The sequence below is a fragment of the Cynocephalus volans genome, chromosome 6, assembly GCF_027409185.1.
Source record: "Cynocephalus volans isolate mCynVol1 chromosome 6, mCynVol1.pri, whole genome shotgun sequence".
Taxonomy (NCBI): Eukaryota; Metazoa; Chordata; class Mammalia; order Dermoptera; family Cynocephalidae; genus Cynocephalus; species Cynocephalus volans.
This window is the reverse complement of record NC_084465.1, coordinates 21119164-21145244: the sequence shown is the minus strand read 5'-3', so window position 1 is coordinate 21145244 and position 26081 is coordinate 21119164. Positions and strand designations below refer to the sequence as shown.

The 26081-nt window shown below is 35.4% G+C and overlaps 1 protein-coding gene across 1 annotated transcript in view; it reads left to right on the top strand.

The window, feature by feature from the left end:
* The window catches only part of NUP205 (nucleoporin 205), an 82614-nt gene that overhangs the window by 10893 nt on the left and 45640 nt on the right, over window positions 1–26081 (top strand). The window contains exons 2-12 of the mRNA XM_063100248.1: window positions 2589–2731; window positions 4220–4391; window positions 6418–6562; window positions 7104–7263; window positions 8194–8422; window positions 9159–9323; window positions 18088–18263; window positions 21113–21229; window positions 21411–21548; window positions 23493–23643; window positions 24758–24963. Coding sequence (XP_062956318.1) covers window positions 2681–2731; window positions 4220–4391; window positions 6418–6562; window positions 7104–7263; window positions 8194–8422; window positions 9159–9323; window positions 18088–18263; window positions 21113–21229; window positions 21411–21548; window positions 23493–23643; window positions 24758–24963 — 1710 coding nt within the window. The 5' untranslated portion in view covers window positions 2589–2680. The remainder of the gene's footprint in view (window positions 1–2588; window positions 2732–4219; window positions 4392–6417; window positions 6563–7103; window positions 7264–8193; window positions 8423–9158; window positions 9324–18087; window positions 18264–21112; window positions 21230–21410; window positions 21549–23492; window positions 23644–24757; window positions 24964–26081) is intronic.

The following is a 26081-nucleotide window of genomic DNA, read 5'->3' as shown; positions in this document are numbered from 1 at the left end:
ATCACTTCCTGCCCTGATCTTCAGATTAGCATAGGTTCTCCCTTTTAAATGCTCTCATAGCACTCTGTATTCCATCATACCTTTTATTTTACTGGTAACTTTTTTGAATTCTGTGTTTAATGTTTGTCTTTCTTGTCTATCTATAAGTTCCATGAAGCCTGGGATACTGTCTGTCTTGCTCAATGGTCCCAGGTACATAGAAGGCCTTCAGTAAATATTTGCTGAGTGGGTTAGTCCATCCTCTTCCTGCTCATCACCCCTTTATTTTATTTTTATTTTACTTTTGTGGCTGGCAGTCCAGCCAGCACCATGGTGTTATCAGCACCATGCTCTAACCAACTGAGCTAACTGGCCAGCCCGCATCCCCTCTTTAAAAAAAATTTCTTACTACATTGCCTCCTGATGGCATGGTTCATTGTGTTATAATGCGTTTAATTATGTTACTGTTATCTTTCATGTTATTCTTACTGTCCTAGTAACTTTATTTGGGTTTGGGTTTTCTCAGGTAGCAGGCCATCCTTTAAAGTTTAGGCTACAGTTAGTTCTAAGTTTCATCTGTTGAGTAATTAATTGGTTTTGACTAGCTTCCCTTTCAGAATCTTTATAAACACATATGGTACCTTATCTGATTGTTTCCAAACAGAAACCTTGGGCTTTTAGGATAGTGTTTTTTAAACAGTGGGTTTAAAATCAATTTATTGGGTTCCCCACCAAAAAAGGGGAAGAGAATACAAACTGTCAGAGTGCAGTGAGTTTAAATCAATGAATGAATATTGGTATTTTATATAAAACTTCTGTTCAGTGCTGTGTATATGTGTGTACTGGGTACAGATATGGAATTTTTTTTCTATGGTTACAGTCAAAAAATTCGAAAGCCACCATTCTGACCTCTTTAATTATGCGACTGCTCTGTGAATTCTCTGTATTTCACACATTCACGTGAGCCTATCTTTGAGCCTTTGCTCACACTTTCCATTGGCTGTTCTTAGTCATCCACATTTCCCTGTCTTTCAAATACTGCGTAAGTGCAGCCATCCCTTAGCAATCTTTGACTATCATCATCATCATTATTTTTTTTTTTTTGTCAACTGGCTGTGACCATCATTTTGATCTTTTGAAATTCTTGTATTATTTGTGCCAACAATTATATTCTTGTTTTGTACTGTTATTAAAATATTTCACTTACGTACATTTCATCTCCCAAATTTGATTGTGAGCTTTTTAAAAACCAGGATCATTTCTCTTATCCCCTACGGTACCTTACTGTTCATTTATGAGGCTTAAATATTTTTAGGTGAATGGGTTTGGCTGCGTTTACATGAATATGCCTACGTATGTGTAGATGTGTTCTTAATTTCTTCACTTAACAGACAATTTACCAGATATTTCGGAAATACCTAGGTTCATCTTCTCAAACATTTTTACATTCCAAGTATTATGTATGGAAGCAATATGACCTAATGCTTAGGGCATACTCTGATGCCAGACTGCCTGGTTCAAGTCCTTCTTATCCAGTATGACCCTGGATGAGTTTTTTGACTTCTCTGCCTCAGTTTCCATATTTATAAAACAGAGGAAGACAAAGTACTGACCTCATAGGGTTTTATGAGATATAATAATACATATAAAGAGTTTAGGACTGTTCTTAAGGGCCGGCCTGTGGCTCACTCGGGAGAGTGCGGTGCTGATAACACCAAGGCCACGGGTTCGGATCCTATATACGGATGGCCGGTTCGCTCACTGGCTGAGCGTGGTGCTGACAACACCAAGTCAAGGGTTAAGATCCCCTTACCGGTCATCTTTTAAAAAAAAAAAAAAAAAAAAAAAAGGACTGTTCTTAGTAGCACACAGCAGAAGTTCAACAAGTAGCTGGCCAGTTAGCTCAGTTGTTTAGACTGCAGTGCTGATAATACCAAGGTCTGGGGTTCAGTCCTTGTCCTGTCCAGCAAAAAAAAAAAAGAAAGAAAGAAAGAAAAAGAAAAGTTCGGTAAATATTACCTTTTATTGTCATTACATTTATAAACCAAAATTTGATCGTTTTTATATGAATTTACAAAAGTATTCCATATTTTATGCTGTTTTTTAATAGCTAGGGTCCCAGTCACATAAAGTACATTTTTTTAGCTTCTACATTTTATAGAATCTTGAGTATTTTCCTACTCCTACTTTTCATTGCCTGTGATACCTTTATTGGCCAGGCACAGTATTGTGCATTTTACCTAGTTTATCTCAGTTAAAAACTTATAACCCTTTGAAGCACGTGATATTTCTGTTTTATAAATAAGGAAACCATAGTTTAAAGAGGTTATTTCCCATGGTTTGGGTCACTTAGCTAATAAAGTGATAAAACCAGGTTCAGCTGATATTCTGATTTAAAGGATTTATTTTATTTTAAGTTAGGTAGAATGATGTTTATATTGTTGCCTGAGAATTCTAATAAATATGCTTTTATATTAATGTTTGGTTTGTGCAGATGGCTTCTTATTTTAAAAAGTAGCCATGAGTGTGACTAAAATGTGTAGACGATAACCTCACATTATTTTCCAAATATATGTCTTATTTGATGCTGGTTAATTTTTTTCTTTAAGCTGCTAGTCTGTGGGGTCCCTACAAAGACATCTGGCAAACAGTGGCAAATGCTATTTGGAGAAGACAACCAGAAGCTGTCCACCTTCTTGACATGATTTTGAAGAAACACAAACCTGACTTCATCTCATTATTCAGAAACCCAGTAAGAAATTTTCTTTTTTGCTTCTTGGATTTGCTTTTTTTTTTTTTTTTTTTTTTTTTTTAAGATTAAAGGAGCAAGTAAACTCTTAATACATGTAAACAAAATAATACTTGTCCTACTCTAGTGATTCAGTGATTTTTTTTTAAATGTAATTTTTTCTAGAAGCAATTAATCTTCTTTTTGTTCTGCACAGAAGTTAATATTGTGTTTGTCTCTAGATAGGAGACAGCCTTACTAATGTTTGAAGATGATTTAGGAAATTCAGTATATTCCAGGGATACCAGCTGCTTTAGAATTTCTGACCTATAGTTAATGTTACAGCTAAACTTAGTAAGATTGGTTATTTTATTGATTTCTAGATACAGTTCAGCATTTTAAGTCTTTCTTTCTTTTTTTTTAAGAAAAGATGACCGATAAGGGGATCTTAACCCTAGGCTTGGTGATGTCAGCACCACGCTCTCCCAAGTGAGGTAACCGGCCATCCCTATGTAGGGATCTGAACCCACGGCCTTGGTGTCATAGCACCACACTCTCCCAAGTGAGCCATAGGCCGGCCCCAGCATTTTAAGTCTTAATAGTATTATGTAAGTTGTGTTAGCTAAACTAGTTAATTCTTGAGTATCATTAATCACTGCATCTTGAAATCTTTTGCATCCAGGATTAGAGTACTTCAGTGAAGGGGAATCAAGTTTGGAAACTCCTTTCCTTGCTGTTTGACAATTTTCTTTTATATGCTAACAAGGCCGTCTAAGAACTACTTATGGGATTCTGTTACAAGAAATGGCTTTATGCTTTTCAGCTTTTCTTGCTTTCTTTAGTAGAAAGAGCCCTAGCATGGGAGCCAGTTGAGCTGAGTTCCAGTACTGGCTCTACCGCTAGTGTTATATGACCACAGAGAAGTTATGTGACTTATCTGGGCATCAGTTTTCCTATCAGTAATAGAGGAGCTGGGTTAAGTGACCTATGTAACTTTTTTTAAAGACTAAAATTTTAAGATTTTATGATCTGTTAGGTAGTAATTCTGTACTATGTGTCACTTGTTAAATATTTGAGCCAAATAATCTTTTAGGAAATAAGACTACATTTTATATAATATATTCATAAACTATTATTTGCTCTACTAAGTAATTCAGCAATTTATATATTAATTTATTTCCCATTTGAAGTCTTTATTATTTTATTTATTAAATATGCAATTGGAAAAGTTTCTTAGAAACTTGAAAAATAGTAAGCTATTTTGTATGTTTTCTCCAAATTTTGTAGTTCAGAGTTTAGCGGAAACAGTTATTGAGAAGGTAGCATTAGGATAAAAAGTTGAGGTAATGTAAAATGTTACTTTATAAGGGTCTAATTCTAGATTATCTGGTAAGAGATACTTCTGTTTGTCATGTTGAGGCTGCATTATTACGAGTAAATTGTAGGTAACACTTTAGGACCTTATCTCCAATGTACTATTTTCAATATATGATCATAATTTTATCGTTGTAGCCAAAAAATGTTCAACAGCATGAGAAGGTTCAGAAGGCCAGTACAGAAGGAGTCGCCATCCAGGGTCAACAGGGGACCCGACTTCTTCCTGAACAGCTCATTAAAGAAGCCTTTATTCTCAGTGACCTATTTGATATTGGAGAATTGGCAGCTGTTGAGCTTCTCCTTGCTGGTAGGTTGACATTTAACTGAAACTATGGTAAGGTAGTGCAGAATTATACGGTTATTCACTAGTAGTTTAAAATATTGTTTAGATCCAATAATAGTTTTTAAGGATGTAGTTTATTTGACAAACCCGTATTCAAAATATTTCCTTTTGTTTAACTTTGATTAAAGGGAAGCCTTTGATTTAGTAATCAGTTGTTAAAGGAAATTGAACTATTTTAAGATAGGCTTTTACATGGTGATTTACTAGTAAAGAATAACTGATTGCATCTCAGAAGTTTTATAGCACATAGCATTTATTGTCATATAGTGAGGAGTAAGGTAAGATCACAGCTTTTTTTGGAGTTTCTTTTGAGGGGATGATTCAGATAATGAATAAATAGCTCAAAAATACGATAATTTCAATAATGATGAGTACTAGGAAGAAAATAAAGCAAGGTGGTGGGATATAGAGATGGGGGCTCGTTGGGGCAACTCCAAATAGGGTACTTGGAGAAGGCCTTTCCAAGATGGGGACATTGACCTGAGACCAAATGATGAGAAGCTACCAGTCACCCGGACCTGTTGGGGAAGGCTGTTCCAGGCAGAGCAAGCAGCAGGTACTTGAGGTGGGAACAACGACATGTTTAAGGGTAAAAAAGACCACTATAGCTGGAGCATCATGAATGAATGGAAGAGTGGAGGAAGGTGTGGATACAGCAGGAATTAGATCATGTTGGATCTTGCAGGCTATGAAAGCTATTTGGATTTTATTCTAATTGCAATGTAGAGTCATTGGTGGATGCTTTAAGCAGAAACGTTACATAACCCAAAGTAACTTTGAAATTATTTCTTTGGCTACTGTATAAAGAAAAGATTGAAATTTCCGTAAGGTAAGCAGTTTATTTTAATTATAACAGAGAAGCCATATGAAGAAAATAATGGGCTTTTTTAGTTGTGCAAAAGTTTAATATATCTAAAGATAGCATGTGCCTGCCACAATCTTCTTTGACCTAAAGTTGAATCAAAAGAAGTATGATACTGAGAATGAAAGAGTTAGTTTTTTTGTTCTGTGAGGGGAATGCTAACTGGCCATGACTGAGTTTTAATTTTAACTCAGAATTTTCGTTTAATAAACATTTATTCTATACCTACTATGTGCCAGGCACTGTGTTAGACACCAGTGTTATAAAGATGAGTAAAACCTCAACTCGTGTAAAGGGGCTCATAGTCTAGTAATTGAGAAAGATATGGAAACAAATAATTTTGACACAAATAAGTGCATTAAGGCAAGTTTTTGCAAGATTTAGCAGTGGCCTAGATGGAAGGGGATCAAATTGACCTTGGATTATATTGAGAAGTCTTCACAAAGATCGTGAGGTTTAAGGGTAAATGTTGCAAAATGGGTAGGCATATATCACGTGGAATAGGTGGGTACTCAGGAGGACAAAGAAATTGCCTGTACAGGAAGGTGAAGTGAGGTGATGAATTTGGGGAACTGAAGGGAGTTGAGTGGAGGAGTGATTGGGGTAAGGGGAGAAGAATGCTGTAGGAGATGAAACAAACTAGAGGCAAGGCACTTTAAAAGAGACTAAGTAGAACTCATTCAAAAGAGAGCAATTAAAAGGGTGAGTGAACTTGAAATATAAAAAGGTTGTTTAATTTTTAGAGACTTTGGGGGAGAAACTTCCAAATATTTGGAAGAGTTCATGTGAGAGAAAGTAAAGTTGGCATTGAATAAGGTTAGATTTAGTAGACTACAGTGAGGCCAAAAGATTCTCACCCAGAACATGGAAATCATACATGAAGGTGAAACTGAGAGTTTTGAAAATGGTGAATTCCATGTGATTGCTAGTGTTCAGGCATAGGTTCGATGGCCCTTGAGTATGTTGTGAAGGAGTAAAAGAATGGGGGGATGTTTGAAGCAGAGGACCCTTATGGCTGCCTACACCCTGGGGGTTCTGTGATTCCTTTAACTGAACATTGGTATAATGCTTTTTGTCTCATCCTAAACACACTTGTTTATTTGATGAATTATTCTCTACTTTTTCTAGGAGAGCACCAACAGCCACATTTTCCTGGCCTCACCAGAGGATTAGTAGCTGTTCTTTTATACTGGGATGGAAAGCGGTGCATTGCAAATTCCCTGAAAGCCCTGATACAGTCTAGACGAGGAAAGACATGGACCCTGGAACTCAGGTCTGTTTGCTTCTTGGGATTTCAGCAATTAACTTGAAATTACTTAAAAAATTATAATTTAAGAAATAAAAAAAATCCTCTTAGAGTGTATAATTTAAGTAAAATATGTAATGTAAGCTGAGTAACATACTCGCTTATTCTGCCAAGAATGACACAAAGTTTAAACCTGATTTATTTTGCTAACAAATAAAAAAAAATTAAATTATTTATAGTTAGAAGTTTATTGAAGCACAGTGATCTAGAAAGGATGAAAAGAGGTTATAATTCATCCTGGCTGTTTTCAGTAATGCAACATTATTGTCAAAAGAACTTTTGCTATGTCTGTTGTTACAAGGAAGTATAAGCATTGTTGGGCCGAGCCCGTGGCGCACTCGGGAGAGTGCAGCGCTGGGAGCGCTGCAACGCTCCAGCCGCGGGTTCGGATCCTATATAGGAATGGCCGGTGCACTAGTGCCGGTCACGAAAAAGACAAAAAAAAAAAAAAAAAAAAAAAAAGTATAAGCATTGTTTGATATAGCTGTGTTTATTGATTTCTTTACAGTCCTGAGCTGGTTTCCATGACAACACGCTTTACAGATGAGCTGATGGAGCAAGGATTGACTTATAAAGTCCTTACTCTGGTGTCACAGATTGATGTGAATAATGAGTTTGAGAAACTACAGCGAGAGAGAGGTTTGGGCAGTGAAAAACATCGCAAAGAGGCAAGGGTTCAATTAGATCTCTTCATGGGTTGTCTGTGTCAAACCTCATAGGCAGGAGAATCATGACATTATTTATTTGTTTGTTTGTTTTAAAGCAACTATTTTATTTATTTTGTTGGCAGCTGGCCAGTGTAGGGATCTAAACCCTTGACCTTGGTGTTATAATACCATGTTCTAACCAACTGAGCTAACTGGCCAGGCTGACAGTTAGAATATTGTAATATAGGCATAGGAAAATTAATGGCTAATATTAAAGTTTGTAGTCAGCTGTGTCCATGAAATTGACTTGCAGTTGTTTCAGCTTCTACATAGTCATTTATGTGCCTTTTTCTAAAATGAATTCATGAAATTGGTCATCCCAATTTTTTAAGGAAATTATTGATGAAGTATAAACAGAATTTGTTTAGAATCCCAGAGGTGAAGTTTCGGGATCATTTGTGGATTCAGATAGATTTGGTGTATTTCGTTAGCTATTATAAAAGATACAGACCAGTCCCTGACTTAAAATGGTTTGACTTAAAAAAAAAAAAAAAAAAAAAAAAAGGTTTGACTTGACAAGTTTTTGACTTTGACAAGTTTTTGACAATTTTTTGATGGTGTGAAAACAATACACATTCAGTAGAATGTCAATAAATTACATGAGATATTCCACACTTTATTACAGAATAGGTTTTGTGTTAGATGATTTTGATCAAATTTAGGCTAATGTAAGTACTCTGAACACATTTACGGTGGGCTAGGCTTACTATGATTTTCAGTAGATTAGGTGTACCTGTATTAAATGCATTTTCAACTTAAGATATTTTCAGTTTATGATGGTTTTGTTGGGATGTACCTCCATTGTAAGTTGAACATCTTAGTTTACATTTTGGAATAAGGCCAGGCTTCGCTGTAATTTATTTATACTAATAATCATGTTTTTATTTCTAGGTTTCTGATCTCATCAAGGAGTGCAGGCAGTCTTTGGCAGAAAGCCTTTTTGCCTGGGCTTGCCAGTCACCTTTAGGCAAAGATGACACCCTCCTCCTTATTGGACATTTGGAAAGAGTGACAGTTGAGGCAAATGGCTCACTGGATGCAGTGAATCTGGCTCTTCTTATGGCACTTCTGTACTGCTTTGATATCAGTTTTATAGAACAAAGCACAGAGGAACGAGATGGTATTGAATTTTATACCTTTTAATACATTTGTTTTTAAAAATCAGATTTAAAATTACGGAGATAACATTTAAGAAGGACAATATGTTAACCACTGAAATAAAAAATTGTTGTCTATTTTGTTCCTGTGTGTGCATTTCGTCCATATTTCAGTATTTAGGTATAAAAGATCACATTTAAAAGATGCAATCCTGTTGTTTCTATATCCTTTTGGGATTTTGAATGGAAACTGTTGAAGGTTATATAATACATGTTCATGACTTACACTTGCCTAACTTACTTAACTGCTTGTTATTTTACTTTTCACATTTGCAAACCTTTCATACAAATGTTCTAAGGGATAATATCTATAGTTTCAGTGCTATATCATTTTGACATATATTTTCTGTGAAGTAGATAAAATGTTTTTGATCTTTAGATAGTATTGATTTATATTTTAGAATTTACATGTAGAAACAAGTGGCTCTTACTGTTTTTCTAGTTTACTATGGTATACTTATAGAAATCACTGAAAATAGTGAAATCAAGATTTAGGATTATTGTTTATTTCCTCTTTCATTTTTAATGTGTGTACAATCCTCAACAGTAGTGTACTGTTTGGTATGTCAAACATTAATGTTAATTTGTCATATTTCTTTGGTGAGAATGCTCAGATTTTCTGACTTCTAGACATTATTCTTGTATATCAAAAGCGAAAATTTATCTAGCTTTTGATTAAGTGGTCTATTATGTTTTCAGATATGCTTCATCAACTTCCACTGTTGACAGAGAGACAGTACATTGCAACAATTCACTCTCGTCTTCAAGACTCACAGCTTTGGAAACTGCCTGGGTTGCAAGCCACTGTTAGACTTTCCTGGGCACTGGCGTTGAGGGGAATATCCCAGCTACCTGATGTGACAGGTAAATTGACTGTAGGTAATTTTGTTATGAGGGAAGAGCATATCGGCATTTAATGAAATTTTGATACAGGTGTTATCTTTGACAGATATAAACATGAGCATAAGGAGATATTTAGAGTTATATTAAAATGGAACTTTGTGATGTAGTAGTGAAATACAGACTTTTTTTTTCCTTGTCTCCCAAAAGAAATTATATGAAATGTCATTTCCCTTTCTTGGAGTCAGTGACAATGCTCTTTTACCCTCAGAGTAAGTTTAAGAATTTAAAAATTGAAATGGCAGCATCACATTAAGTATCTTTTTTTTTTCTTCTTTTTTTTTTTTTGTGACCGGTAAGGGGATCGCAACCCTTGGCTTGGTATCGTCTGCACCGTGCTCGAGCGCACTGGCCATCCCTATATAGGATCCGAACCCGCAGCAGGAGCACCGCTGCGCTCCCAGCACCGCACTCACCTGAGTGCACCATGGGGTCGGCCCTTAAGTATTTTTTAAATTAAAATTTACTATTTTATTTTTACACATTTTCCTTCTTGGTTTTTTCCTAGACAAACTAATTTTTCACGTGTCAAATTAAAAACTAATATTTTTTGTGTTTTTTTTAAAGTTCAAAATATTTTGGGCCAAGCCCGTGGTGCACTCGGGAGGGTGTGGTGCTGGGAGCGTGGCGATGCTCCCGCCCCCGGTTCGGATCCTATATAGAAATGGCTGGTACACTCACTGGCTGAGTGCCGGTCACGAAAAAGACAAAAAAAAAAAAAGTTCAAAATATTTTAACATTTATTTGTACATATTTGTGGGGTACAGTGTGTTGTTTCAATACTTGCATATACTGGAAAATGATTCACTTAGGGTAGATAGTGTACTTTTGTACCCATTAGTCCACCACTGAAAAAACTAATATTATTTAAAAATATAATATTAGAAAGGAAACATTTGGATCCATCAAGAACAGATGTGTAATTCAGACTTTAATAATGTGTTACTTTATCACGTATTCTGCTATTTACAGGTTCATATTAATAGTATAATTATCATACTAATATAATAATTATTGTTATCATACTAATAGTGGTTTACTCTAACAAGATGATAACTGTGCTTTTGTTATGATTTGAAGCCCAAAGAATTATCAGTTCTGTAGGTTTTTATGGTAAATCTCTAAAGACTTTTTTCAAGTTTACAATTCATGTCAATCTTTTCTAGTATAAAAGTGTCAAAGTATTCCAGAATTTCAACAATTGTATAATTCCAGAACCTTTTGTTCACTAGTGTCATGCTGTTCCCAAAGTGGTTTGCAGAAAACTTTTTTCATGTTAAGTCTTTGACCCCTTTTTGTTATATTAAAGCTGGTAAATAGCTAAGTATAATTTTACATTCATCTACAAATTTTGTTTCTCAACTGTATATATTCAATTTATAAATCTTAATTCAGTTCTTTTTAAAAATTGTGACAGTTTATTTGGCAGGATTTTTTTCTTTCTTATTAACATGTGAAATATTGGTGTATTTTACAAGAATGGCATCTTAGATTCGATAAAATATGCTTTTATCTTTACATACATGGGCAGAGTAGTTCTGTAGAGTTTTAAGGATGGAATTGCCAAGATAAAGATTCTCATAAATTCCTCTCCACAAAGATTGTATTATTTTACCTATGCACCAATGGTCTATAAAGGCCTGTATGTCAGCATCTCAGCACCTTCACCAACACTGGATATTATCTTTTTTTTTTTTCCCCCGGCTGTCTGGTGTGGGGATCTGAACTCTTGGTGTTTGGTGTTATCAGCACCACACACTAACCAAGTGAGGAAGCTGGCCAACTCAAGGATATTGTCATTTTTAATGTTTGAGAACCTAGTAAGTGAAAAGCATATTTTATTTTGTGATAATTTGTAACTTTATGATTATTTAAAGGCATATTACAGTTCATTATGAATCAATTTTTCTATTTATTGCCCATTTTTATATGTTGTTGCTCATAGTTTTTTCACTGAAAATGCTCTTTAGATATTGGGGTATTTAACTCTTTTCAAATATATTAGGATTTTTTTCATACTTTGTTATTTGTCTTTAAAACTTAGTTATATCTTTTTTTTTTCTTTTTTTTAATGTAACCATCACCTCATGCTTTTACCATTTCTTTGTGGTGAAAACATTCAAAAGCCTCTCCTCTATCGTGTAATAAATGTTGCTGTGCAACAGAACATCAGAACTTATTCCTCCTATCAAATTGTAATTTTGTACATATTTGCCAACTCTCCCTGTTTTCCCTTCCTCTTTCCCCTCCCCAGTCTCTGATAACCACTATTCTAATCTCTAATTCTATAATATTAACTTCTTTTTTCTTAGATTCCACGTATGAGTGAGATCATGTGGTATTTGTCTTTTTGTGCCTGGCTTACTTTATTTAATAAAATGACCTCCAGGTTTATCCATGTTGCTGCAAATTACAGGGTTTTATTTTATTTTTTATGGCTGAATTGTATTCCATTGTATACATATCACATTTTTTAAATCTGTTCATCCATTATTGGACACTTAGGTTGATTCTGTATCTGGGCCATTGTGAATTATGCTGCATCTGTATCTGAGCTATTGTGAATTGTGCTGCAATAAACTTGAGAGTGCAGATATCTCTTCGACATACTGATTTCATTTCCTTTGGGTATATACCCAGTAGTGGGATTGTTGGATCATACTGTAGTTCTATTTTAAATTTTTTGAGGAACCTCTGTACTTTTTTCCATAATGGCTGTAGTAGTTTACACTTCCACTAGCAGTATGAAATTGTTCCCTTTTCTCCACATCTTTGCCAACACTTGTTCTTTTGGTTTTTGTTTGCATGGAATATCTTTTTCCAGTCCTTCACTTTCAGTCTTTGTTTGTCTTTAATAGTTAGGTGAGCCTCCTGTGGGCAGCATATTGTTGGGCCTTGTTTTATTAACCCATTCAGCCACTATATTTTTTAATTGGAGAGTTTAATCCATTTACATTCAAGGTTATTACCGATATGTGAGAACTCCGGCCATTTTGTTATTGTTTTCTTTCTTCTTTTTTTTTTTTTTAAAGGTGACCGGTAAGGGGATCTTAACCCTTGACTTGGTGTTATCAGTACCATGCTGTCCCAAGTGAGCTAACTGGCCATCCCTATGTAGGGATCCGAACCTGTGGCCTTGGTGTTATCAGCACCACACTCTCCCAAGTGAGCCATGGGCTGGCCCTTGTTATTGTTTTCTGGTTGTTTTGTAGATACTTATTTCATTTCTCATTTTTTGGTTATTTATGTGTGTGGATTGGTGGTTTTCTGTGGTGCTAAGCTTGCATTTTTTTCTTTCTCCTTTGTGTGTCTGCTGTAATTTCTTTTTTTTTGTGGTTACCTTAGGGCTAACATAAAGAGTCTTGTAGTTACAATAAACTATTTTAAGCTGATAGCAACTTAATTTTAGTTGCATTAAAATACTCTAGACCACCCCCCAATTATATTTTTGTTGCCTTTGTTTATGTTTGTATCTATAATATGTTCCTTAGCCCCTAATTGTAGCTGTTACTGTTTTTTGATTATTTCGACTTTAAACCTTCATACTAGAGGATTGAAGGATTTACATAGTTCCATCACCTCACTGGGGTGTTCTCAGTTTGAATTATGAATTTACTTCTGCAGGTGAGTTTTGTACTTTTCCATGTTTTCATTTAGTAATTATCATATTTTCATTTCCAGTTGTAGCACTCTTTGTAAGTCTTGTCTAGTAGCGATGCTTTCCCTCAGCTTTTGGTTGTCTGAGAAGGTCTTTATTTCTCCCTTGATTCTGAAGGATAGTTTTGCTGGATAAAGTATTCTCAGTCATAATTTTTTTCTTTCAGGACCTTGAATATATTATCCCATTCTCTCCTGGCCTGTAAGGTTTCTGTTGAGAAATCTGATAGTCTAATGAGGATTCCCTTACGTATAACTTGATGCTTTTCTCTTGCAAATTTTAGAATTCTCTTTGCCTTTGCTTTTTGACAGTTTGATTATTATATGCCTCAGAGAGGATCTTTTCAGGTTGACTCTAATTGGGGATCTTTGAGCTTCTAGTTGCCTGACACTGGCCAGCAAACCCATACCACACCAAATGTCAGCAATAAGGCAGCTGCCCTACAGGTAGGTGCAGCTGCTAGACCTCATCCTGCCCCAGGCCCCGGGAGCTGCATGTGGACCCCCAGGCTGCCCAGGCCCCTCAAGGTGGCAAGTAGGAGGGCCAGGACCACACCCCAGCCTAGGGACTGTAGACTAGGTACAGGTGATGGAGCTATGTTCTCCTTTTCTTTTGGAAGCAAAAAGAAAAAATGTAAAAACAGAACTTGAAGATTTAAAATTAAAAAGAAAAAGATAAAAGAGCTTCCTGAGTCTGAATGTCCACATCTTTCCCAATACTTGGGAATTTTTCAATTATTATTTCAGTAAATAGGGTTTTTGTGCTTTTCTCCGTCTGTTCTCCTTTTTGAGCACCTATTATTCAAACATTTGTTTGCTTGATAGTGTCCTGTGAGTCTCATATGCTTTCTTTATTCTTTTTCATTACATTTTTTTCCTCTGATGAGGCAATTTCAAAACATCTGTCTTCAAGTTTTGAAATTACCTCTTCTGTTTGATCAAGTCTGTTGTTGAAGCTCTCAATTGTATTTTTTTATTTCATTCATTGAATTCTTCAGCTCCAGGATTTCTAGATATTTACGATATTCATCTCTTTGTTAAATTTCTCGTTCAGATTATGGATTGTTTTACTGATTTCATTGAATTGTTTGTGTTCTCTTATATCTCATTGAAGAATTTCCTTAAGATTGTTATTTGAAATTCATTTGCAGCATTTGTAACTGTCCTTTTTTTGGCATTTGTTACTGGAGACTTAATGTGTTTCTTTGGTAGCATTATGTTTCCTTCCTTTTTTGTGTTTCTTTTGACCCTACGTTGATATGTGCACTTCTAATGGAGTAGTTGCTTTTCCCAATTTTATGGACTAGATTATGTAGAAATTTAGTTTTTCCTGTATGTGGGTTCCAGGGTGTCTGCTGGATATGTTGCATTGGCTTTGGTTTTGGGTGGACTTAATAGCGTAGTCTCTATGCAGTTTCTTTGGTTGTAATCCTCTTTAGTGATGTCTGCAAATCCCTCAGTAGCCCAGACTGCAGTAGCCTAGACTCGCTCTGGTTTGCTGGGTCAGAGAATCTGAGTAGGTTATTGGGCCAGGCATGTGCAGGTGCAGTGGGCCAACAGGCTGTTTGGTAGTCTCTCTGAGGTGTAGAGTCGCTGTGTGACTGGCTCTCAGGCCAGGCACGGCCATGCAGTTCTGAGGTTGTTTCTTCCAGGGGGTGGTGTACTGTCTGGCCAGATTTTGGGCTGGATATAGATGTGCCTGGGTGCAGGCAGTGGTCACCAAGAGCTTCATAAAGGCCTGTCAGAGGAGTAGATGCTACTGGTGGCCAGGAGCTGGCATGCTCAGGTGTAGCAGGGCCAGGTGGCTCTATGGAGGCCTGCTGGAGGAGGCAAAACCACTGCCTTATCTGCTGTTAAGCAGGGAGCAGGTGTGCACAAGTTCAACAGAGCCTAGTAGATCTGTGGAGGGACACTGTATCAGTTCTTGAGCCTGGAGCAAGCCTGCAAGGAAGAGCCATGCCGGGCAGGTCTGTAGAGGCCTGCTGTGGGGAGCCAAAGCCACTGCCCAATCACTGTTGTTCAGGAAGCAGGTGTACGCTAGTGCAGCAGGGCCCTGCAGCTCTGTGGAGGGCCACCAGGTCAGCTATTGAGCCCGGAGCAAGCCTGCAAGGGTGCACCCAGGGTCGTCAGTATTCTTCTGGTGTAGAGTTACCCTTTAAACTTTTAAGTGCCATGTGTTAGTTAATCAAATTCTTATATTATAGTTTCTCATACCATTGCCCTGATCTGGAGAGGCACAATAGAATATGTTATAGTTTCCTGTAGAATAGTAGATAATAATAGGCTAGGAATCACAGCCCTACTTTCAATTGCCAGATCTTTGGCTACTTAATCTCTTTGGTTTTACATGCTCATACCCTTTTACAAGTGTTAATAGTTAGGGGCATTAGAATTTTTAAACTATAAATATTTTTCTGTGTTAATTTGCATTGAACAATTGCTAGAAAAGATGAATAGCTCATTTTAGATTGCATTAATGGTCACTTCTTGAAATAACCCAGACAAGTTTTAACAAAGATTTCAAATTTGAGAAATTAGTTACTGTTCTCTACATAGATTTCTCAAAAATAACCAAACGTGTTTATTACATTCTTATTTTATAAAAAGCATGTTTGCAATTTCACTAAACTTTACCAAATTTTAGCGTACCGTTTTTAAGCATTTAAACTCAATTTACTTAAGATATTAATGATGCTTTATTACCTAAATAAGTAGTCCTCAAGAAGTAGTTTTTGAGTTAATTATGTTGTAATTTTAATTTCAGTTTTTCCAAGTTTAAGTGAAGGTTTGGAATTAGTTATTATTAATAATGTTTAATTAGTAATTTTATTAATATTATAAGTTATAATAAAGATTAAGAAAATATTTTATTCTCAAGGAGTTTGTATGCTGTGGGTAGGTATGCCAACTTTATTTCAAAATACAAAACACCTCTCACTCCGGGAGCACTGCCTCCGAATCAGGGGGTGACAAAATGTTCTCTTTTAAGAAGTAGAATGCTGTGGCCACGTGGAGCTGGGACATGGAGTGCAATACGTGTGCCATCCGCAGGGTCTGGGTGATGGATGCTTGTCTTAGATATCAAGCTGAAAACAAATAAGAGGATTGTGTTGTGGTCTGGGGAGAATGTAATCATTCCTTCCACAACTGCTGCATGTCCCTGTGGATGAAACAGAACAGTTGCTGCCATCTCTGCCAGCAGGACTGGGTGGTCCAAAGAATAGGCAAATGAGAGTGGTAGAAGGCTTTCTCAGTGCAGTTGTTCAGAGTCCTGGTGTATCTTGTTATCAAGTGCCCTATAAAGGCTAGAACACTCCAGGGGATTAATTCTTCAAATAGGAAGTGATGGATCTGTGGTTCTTTGGAACTTATCAAAGGCATGGTTTAGCATTTTGTCAGTTTTCTTTTCAGAAATTCTGTACAATTAAGAAGATAATTTTTAAAGATGGTTTTCCCTACCTCCGTAGTTTGTGTCATACACACTGCTTAGAAATGCTGTAAGAAAAAGGAAAGAACTCCAAATTGAATGACCTTTATAATTTACCATGGACAGACAAGGTGCTGTAGAAGCAGTTCCATTCAGAGAACTTTTTGCATGCTTACGATTGATCAGTTTAAAAAAAGAATGTTATAGTAACAAATAAAGTACACTTTAAAATCCAAAAAATCCCCCCAAAACGAAATACCAAACATAACATAAACCAAAAGAAAAATGGAAAAAAAACACAAACCAACGTTTTTTCCTTGCTGAGGCTATCCTGGGTTATATCTATTCCGGACCCTTTTCAACGCATTAAAAATGTACTTTCAGTAGCAAATCATGTATTTGGTGTCTATATGACAGTCAAGCTGAATTAGCTATATAGCAGTTCTTTTCCAAAGCCATATTGTCACAAATTATGTAGCTATTTTATACTTAAAATTTAGAAGTAATCAGCAGTGTTTCTTGATTGATGGACATAATACCACCTATGACATACTCTTAACAAAAATTGAATTTAAGTCAGATCAAGTCTCTAGATCAAACTACAAATCTTCAGCGTATACATAAGAAAGAGGATAACTTATCCCGCTGGGATGCAATGCCAAATCACATTGTGGAAAACTCTACAGGATAAAAGACCCAGTTTCTTCAGCAAATAAAGGGCAAAGGAAAAATAAAAAAGATATATGGGGAACCTGCAGATGTATCAGTTAATTGCAGTGTGTAGACCTTATTTGGATCCTGATTCAAAGAGACTACACAAAAGATGAGAAACAAAACCAAAACCTTTCATGATATTTATGAGACAATTGTAAATCTGACCACTGTCTGGATATTTGACATTGAAGAATTACTTTTTAAGAAATGATAATGGTATTGTATATGTACATTGTTTACTTTTATTTTTTAAATATCTTTTTGAGTTGTACTGAAATACTTGGATAAAATGTTAAATTGTATGGACGTTGCTCCAATGTAATATGGGTGAAGAGGGGGAAGATATAGATGAAATAAGATTGACTATAAATTGGTAATATTGAAATGAGGTGATTGGTATGTGGAGGTTCATTGTATTAGTCTGTCTATTTTTAGATATCTGTTTGAAATTTTCCAAATAAAACATTTAAAAAATTACAAATAGACCAGTTTATCAAGTTAACATTTAGTTTTTCAATTTTAGCTACTTGGTTACCAAATTAGTAGAGTTACTTAAATGATCATGTTCACTTGTTGGCTGCGAAGACCTTTATTGAATGATCCATGAGATTTTATTGGGATTAAAGCTTTAGTATCATTTTAATATGTTAATGTTCAGATAATAGCTCCCTAATTATATCTGTTACATCACACCTCTCTAAAATAATTTTCATTTCTCGTGATACCATTAGGAAGAGCATGTGTTTTCTAGTGTACTTTTTCAGTAGTTCTTTGGGGTTTATGTAAAGTCAATTATAGTTATCCATAGTCTCATTTTGTGTGTAGCACATGGTAGAAGGTTGGGAAGATGTCTGAATTTTGAGTATTGTGAGATAGAGTCTGAGTTAATGGCTTTTTCTCCATGTACTGTTTTTCTAAATACATTTCTAGCTCTGGCTGAATTCACAGAAGCAGATGAAGCAATGGCAGAGCTCGCAATTGCTGACAATGTTTTCCTATTCCTCACTGAATCTGTAGTGGTGTCAGAAAACTTCTATCAGGAGGAGTTTTATATTCGTAGAATCCATAATCTCATCACTGATTTCCTTGCACTTATGCCAATGAAGGTAAGTGTAATAATGTTGGATTAGTAAAAATAGTAGAAGAATTTTATAAAATAATTTAAAAGTGATTGATTATCTAGCTTTGTGTTTTGGAAACTAATTAAATCTATTTGTATAAACTAAAATTTGACAGTAGTTATGTTACAGTTTGTAAATCAGTTTGTGACTCATGAAAATGAAATTATATAAGCCCTGTTAATTATATAAGCCTGAGAATCAGTCAGTAGGAGAAATATTTGACATTGAGAATGGTTTATAATGAGAAAAGTAATAAGTAAACGAAAATGTTTCCACAGGTAGAAAATTATTAACCCTATGGTACCCTAGGGATCAGTGCCAAGGTTGCCTTATTTAATACTTTTATACATAATTTACAAGAGGCATCGTGGAAAATCTTGTTTATTAGATAATTGTTTAGACTCTTAATTGTGGTGTATAAATGGACTTCAGCATGGATATAGGTAATGTATTTAAGAAATTGCAGTGCAAAAGCTACTTTTGAATAGATGGTTCAAGCTGTAATTGTGATCCAAAAAAGTATTCTTAGCCATTTCACTCCTTTGTAGCGTATGCTCTGTGTGCCCTTTTGTGCCAAAGAAGCCATAAAAATGGTGGCAGGAAGTAAATGAGAGAGAAAGCCACCTTTTTTGTGCATATATTATAAAATCACATTTATTGTGTGTGTGTTCAAAAAAAACCCTGAATGGTCTACACTTGTGACATATTTTGCAGTTCTGATACCATACCTCCTGAAAAACATAAGGCAAATGGAAAAAGTACCCAGAATAGCAACAATCAAGAAGTGAAGTGATTATTCATATCTAATGAATCAAGTATTTACTGAGTTTTTCATGTGTTTCAGGTACTATGCTAGGTGTTGTGAAGAAGACAAATAAGCAGGAGATGTTTCCTGCCAGCATAGAGTTTAGAATCTAGTTGGATAAGTTATATACAGAGAAAAATATAGATAGTAATAGTAGTAATTGAAAGGGATAAATAGTAAATTACAGTGGATTTCTTCAGGCTAAGGATAGCTCGCTTAGGACTAGAATAGTCAAGATATACTTAAAAGATAATTTGAGACCTCAGCAAACTTGAAGGACTTGATAGGTTAACATCAGAGAATTTTGTAATAGGAAGAAGCCTGCTAATCTTTTCATTTTGTATTTGTGGAAATGAACCCTTTGAAAGATTAAGGCTTAAAAATTTTCCTAATTAGTAGCCCAGATGAGACTTTGATTATGGAGAGATAGTGATCATCTGGAAAGATGAAGGCTGAGAGGGATTTGGACAGACAAATCATAAATGGCTTGGATAAGGTAAATGACAAGTTTATTTACACAGTTCTGGGATACACAAATCTCCTTAATAGATACAGGACTGTTCAGGTTATCTGTTTCTTTTTGAATGAGCTTTGGTAGTTTGGTCTGTCAGCAAATTTGTTCGTTCATTCAGATTATCAAATTGATTGGCAAACTTAAAGTTATTCCTAATATTCCTGCATTATACTTTATCTCTATAGGATCTGTAGTGGATGTTTTGGATGTTTCCTCTTTAATTCCTAATATTGGTAATTTGTGTCTTCTCCCTTTGTTCTCGATTAACCTGCTTAGGGGTTTATCAATCTTACTGCTCTTTCCAATGAATCAGCTTTTGGCTTCATTGATTTTCTTACAATTTGTTTCACAGTTATTGATTTCTGCTCTTATCTTTATTATCTTCTTCCTTTTGCTTTGGGTTTAATTTGCCTTTATCATTTTAAGATTCTTAAGGTGAAGCTTAGATTATCAATTTGAAACCTTTCTTTTTCCTAATAAAAGAATGTAATGTTATAAATTTACCACTAATCACTGCTTTAATTGTGCCATACAAATTTTGATATGTTGTGTTTTCTTTTTTGATTAGTATATTTTCTAATTTTCCTTGGGACTTCTTTGATCAGTGGCTTATTTAGAAGTGTGTTGCTTAATTTCCAAACATCTGAGGGACTTCCAGATATCTCTGTCACTGGTTTCCAGTTTAATTCTTTTGTGGTCAGAGAACGTACTTTATAGGATTTCAATTATGTTAAATTTGTTGAGGTTTGTTTTATGGCTCAGAATATGGCCTATCATGGTAAATGTTCTATTTAAAACTGAAAGTAACATATATTCTACTGCTGTTCTGTGGAGTTTCTATAAATGTCAATTAGGTCAAGTTGGTAAATACTGTTGTTCTAGTCTTTCGTATCCTTACTATTTTTCTGGGTACTTGTTCTATTGACTATTGAGAGAGAAGTGCTGAAATGTCCAAATATAATTGTGGATTTGTCTTACTGTGATTTTTTTTTTTTAAGAGAGAAGTAGTTTCTTATTTCTGTTGGCATTTGGTTCCCACAGATGTTATAAGGCAGTGGTTTTCAACCAGGGCTGTAATATTCTTCGGGGTGTGTTTAGGAAATGAGCAGGGTGTCTGTTTTGCTTGTTACAATGACTGTAGTGTTGTTATAGGTAATTAGTAGGTAGTTCCAGGGATGCTAAATGTCCTGCAATGTTTAGGGTAATCCAACCCAGTGAAGAAATGTTCCGCCCAAAATGTTAGTAATATCCTCATTGAGAAGCACAGTGGTTAAACTCAGTGTCTCTATCTATAGTGGAAAACGCATTGAAGTTTTAAGATATTATAAATTACAGACTGTAATGGTGCAGTAAAATTCTTCGCATATTTCTTTATGTCACTAAAGTGGAATAGGTATTGAAACAAAGTTTTTCTTGTATGTAATTACTTTAAGACAGTTGCCTAATTTCCTGATTTCATTATTAACCCATATATAATAAGTTTACATATTAAACCATATCTAATAAATTTAATAGGTGAAACAGCTGAGGAATCGGGCAGATGAAGATGCTCGAATGATTCACATGAGTATGCAGATGGGTAATGAACCCCCCATTTCACTTAGAAGGGATCTCGAACACTTAATGCTCTTGGTAAGCCATTATATTGGAAAGCTTATCATCTCTCCCTTCTTCCATTATTTTTTCCCTAACTTTAGAGAATTTCAGGTCTAATACCTTAAATCCAGAAATGAATTTAGTACAAATATACTTTTTAATTTAAAGTAATTTTTGAATATTGCATTTCCCCACAGTCTTTGCTTATTCTTTGCAGATTGGTGAGCTATATAAAAAGAACCCTTTTCATTTGGAGCTTGCTCTAGAGTATTGGTGTCCTTCAGAACCTCTTCAGACTCCCACTATCGTGGGTTCTTATCTTGGAGTGGCTCATCAGCGACCCCCTCAGCGCCAGGTGAGTCTTCAGGTTTTCTCTTTTTATACTCTGGGGTGGTAATTTGGAGTCTTGAAAATGTGAAAGATGTTACTTTCTGATGTTATTCCTGTTAACACAAATGACCACTAGTGTTTTCTTTAGAAATTTATACTTTTCACTTTTATTTAAGAAAATTTGAAATTCTTAAATTTAACTTCTGATGATTTTGGAGTTTATGGAGTCAGCTCTTTATTAGATACTAGATATGTGTTGAATCATTAGAGGCAGAAAGCTGTCTACGACTTATTTGAATTTTATTAGTATTTCAGTCTGTCTGTCCTCTATAGGCATGACCATAACACATATACATAATTCTTATATGTCGTCAGCACCATGCTCACCCAGTGAGCTAACCGGCCATCCCTATATGGGATCCTAACCCGTGGCCTTGGTGTTATCAGCACCACACTCTCCCGAGTGAGCCACGGGCCGGCCCTACATAATTCTTATATGTATTAAGACATAAGAAAGGAAGATAGGAGAGGTATAAGAAAAAGGATTAGAAGTTTTAACTGATGACAGAATGCCTATAAGTCTGTAGATAATGTAGGCGAAAATCCTTATTAACTAAAGTATGAAGTGCAGAAGTGAATTACGATGGATTGCCATATCAGTGTTGATATGAAATTTCTGTTCAGGTAGCTTTCCTGCTGTATACTTTTCATTTTTTCTGGAGTCAAGGATCAGATTCCCCTTTTTAAAAAATTTCTTACATTAAAAAAAAAGTTTGGAAAAGGATTTATTAAAAAATTGTAAAGGTTTATAAAAAAATCTATCATGAAAAATTTGAAACATATAGAAAGGAGAATAATTATAATGGGCATCTAACATCTTATTTTCACACCTTCTTTTTTTTGGCTGCTGGCCGGTATCGGGATCTAAACCCTTGACCTTGGTGTTATGCATTCTAACCAACTGAGCAACCAGCCAGTCCTAATTTCACATCTTAATGTCTTGCCATGTTTGCTTTATCTGCTACTATTGTTTTTACTACTTTTATTTTGCTTAGGGTATTTTAAAGTAAATTATAGGCAACATGACATTTTACTACTCAGTGGTTAAGTAAGTATATCTCTCTTAAAAGTAAGGATAACTTCCTACATCATCATAAAACCATTGTTAAACCTAACAGATTTAACAATAATTTGCAGAGATCTGTAACATTTTCAATTCTGAGTTCCAACTTATGAGTCTGAATAATATTTTCATGGTTGATAACAGATTTGAGGCATAAGCAACTAAAAAGGAAAACTATGCAGTGGACTTAAAGAATAGGAATGTAGGAATGTGGTATAGGTGGGAACACAAAACAGTATGTTTATGTTACTATCAAAAATGATTTCAGGTTCTTAGGTCAAAATACTGATTTGACTGGATTTAGGAATTCTGGGTTCTCTCAATATACTCCCCCCCCGCCCCCCAAGATGACCGGTAAGGGGATCTTAACCCTTGACTTGGTGTTGTCAGCACCACGCTCTCCCAAGTGAGCTAACCGGCCATCCCTATATAGGGATCCGAACTTGTGGCCTTGGTGTTATCAGCACCACATTCTCCCAAGTGAGCCACGGGCCGGCCCTTTCTCAGTATACTTTTGAATTTGCTGGTTGGTTAATTTTGGATGAGTAAATTTCTTCTGCTGTTTTACATATTAATATTTATTTATGGTTATATTTTGTGACATTGAGATGTTTTTAAAAATGTACTTTATGTTCACAGAGATATTATTCTATAATTTTGTTAAATTGCTAATGACATGCTTGATAAAACAATTTTTCATAATTCGAATACCAGTTCATTTTGTCTTTTGCAAGGGTTAAATCAGAGCACTTATTTAGTTTTAGTTCATATGTAGTCTTATCTAGTTCATATTGCCTTAAAGTTAAGATATACTTTATATAAACTATTTGTTTTTCTCTATTTCAGGTTGTCTTGTCAAAGTTTGTTAGGCAAATGGGTGACCTGTTGCCTCCAACTATTTATATTCCTTATTTGAAAATGCTCCAGGGATTGGCCAGTGGGCCCCAGTGTGCCCACTATTGTTTCAGCCTGCTCAAAGTCAATGGTAGTAGTCATGGTAAGGAACATATGGAAGTTGTTTAAGTTTATTGTTACATTGTTGAGTTTAGTATCCCACTTCCTATTAAAAAATATTGGTTATTTTGTGCTAGGTGCTACCAGAGGTATAAATTATTGTAGTAATAGAGAGAAAGAGGCACACTGGTGGCTTTATGCATAGTGATGCCTTGATTATGGTCTCACAGTGGGGAATTTTGCCATTCCCCATTATAAAATATAGTTCATTTAACAAATCAGAATTGATGTATTTATAAACTTTCAAGAACACATCTGGTGCACAAAGAGTATATATCCTTACCATATAAGTTTGATTAATTTATCTTCATAACTACTTGTTTTTGAAATTTCAGTACGTAAGAATTTTTCTCTTGACCTTCTTCCACTTTCTTGACCTTCTTCCACTTTCGTTTAACTTTAAAACTTAGGCCTGATTAAACCAAAAACACTGCAAAAGGGAAAAGAAATTAAACATCTTCTTTGTTAGTAGATATTATTTTCATTTTTACATATGAAGAAACTAAGGTTTAGAGAAGTTAAGTAGTTTACGTAAGGTCACATGTGATTGGGAAGCTGTGATTGGAATTGAGATCTGCCTGGCTCCAAAGCCAGTGTTTTGACTATTCTGTCAAGGTTTGCCTCTCTTGTTTGCTGTGCTTTTGCTCCCAGTGCTTGGTTTGTAATGGAGCAGTGTGATTTATAAATCTAGACTGTAGTTATCTTTCTTGGGAGGAATTTAAGCTCAACATTTGTGAATTATTCTGTGGGAAAAAGCAGCAGCACTGTATAGTTAAACAACAGCACAGAGAACTCTCCAGGACATGAAGTGGGTAACTGACATCCAAAGTAATTTAGCTTTACATTTACATGGCAACACCTCATTCTAAATCCTGAGGAAAACTTAATACAGAGTTCTAACTCACAGTGGATTCCAACCTGTTTTCAGTACAGTACTTATCTAGATAAGACAATACACTATTTACATAGGACAAAGATTGTGTTTATGCAAAGACAAAGGCAAATGAAATATATTGTTTTAAATTAATTTTCTCTCCATTTTCAAGCAAATAACGAGATATCTATAAAAGAAAATTCTGTGCTGTCTTTCTTTACAGTAGAAAATATTCAGGGAGCAGGTGGCAGTCCTGTTTCCTGGGAACATTTCTTTCACTCCTTAATGCTTTACCATGAACACCTCCGGAAGGATCTCCCAAGTGCAGATAGTGTCCAGTACCGTCACCTTCCTTCTCGTGGCATCACCCAGAAGGAGCAAGATGGATTGATTGCTTTTTTACAGCTCACATCTACTATCATTACTTGGGTAAGTAACCCATAAATAGCATAATTTTATTTGTATTTTAGCACAGTGGCACTTTAAGGGGCTTAAACATCTTTTTTTAATGCTTAAAGTTTATAATAGATAAATTTATTTATTTTTTGGTTTTTTTGGTGGCTGGCCAGTACAGGGATCTGAACCCATAACCTTGGTGTTATAAGGCTGTGCTGTAACCAACTTAGCTAACCAGCCAGCCCTATGAGTGATAAATTTAGCATGTATGAGGGTACTTCAAAAAGCTCATGGAAAAGTAGAAGTAAAAGATAATACGAATCTTTCCATGAACTTTTTGAAGACCCTTCATATATAGTGTTCTGTCCTTAAACTTTTTGTTTTCTTGACCTCTAGTGGGTGTAAGTTACGGTAGCCCTGCTCACTGGCATATTCTTAGTATGAGAATAATAACCTGAGCCTTAAAGAAAATAGTCAGGACAACTAAGAATCAGTTGTTAGATGTGCATCCTTCTAGGTTTCCTAGCACAGGCGATTGGTTTTTGTTTTTTTTTTCTGGAGACTGGCCGGTTAGGAAACTGAAGACTTGACCTTGGTTGTTACAAGGCTGTGCTGTAACCAGCTGAGCTAACTGGCCAGCCCCTTGGCTTTCCTAGCATAGATGTAGAGATATATGTGTGTGTTGGTGTGTGTATGTATACATAAATATTTCTAATTAAAAAGTTATTTACTGAATTATTTTTTTCTATCTTTACCCTAAATCATCTTATTGTCACTACCAGCATTAGTATTATTATTTATTCAATTAGTTTTTGGTCTAGCCGGTATAGAGATCCAAATCTGTGACCTTGATATTATAAGTCTGCACTCTAACCAACTGAGCTATCCGGCTAGCCCTTTTTTTAAAAACTCTTTTTATTTTTTTTGGAGCTCACCAGCAATTTTTTTTTGGCAGTTAGATCTGAACCTGTGACCTTCCTGTTATAAGGTTGTGCTCTAACAAACTGAGCTAACTGGCCAGCCCCCAACATTATTTTCATTACATAATTTCCCATCTCAGAAGTCTCTTTTAGTTGTTTCTATTTCTCACCAGAGCAAAGTTAAGTTGGTCAGTCTGACATTCTGTCAGAAGGATATGAATAGTGTCTTCT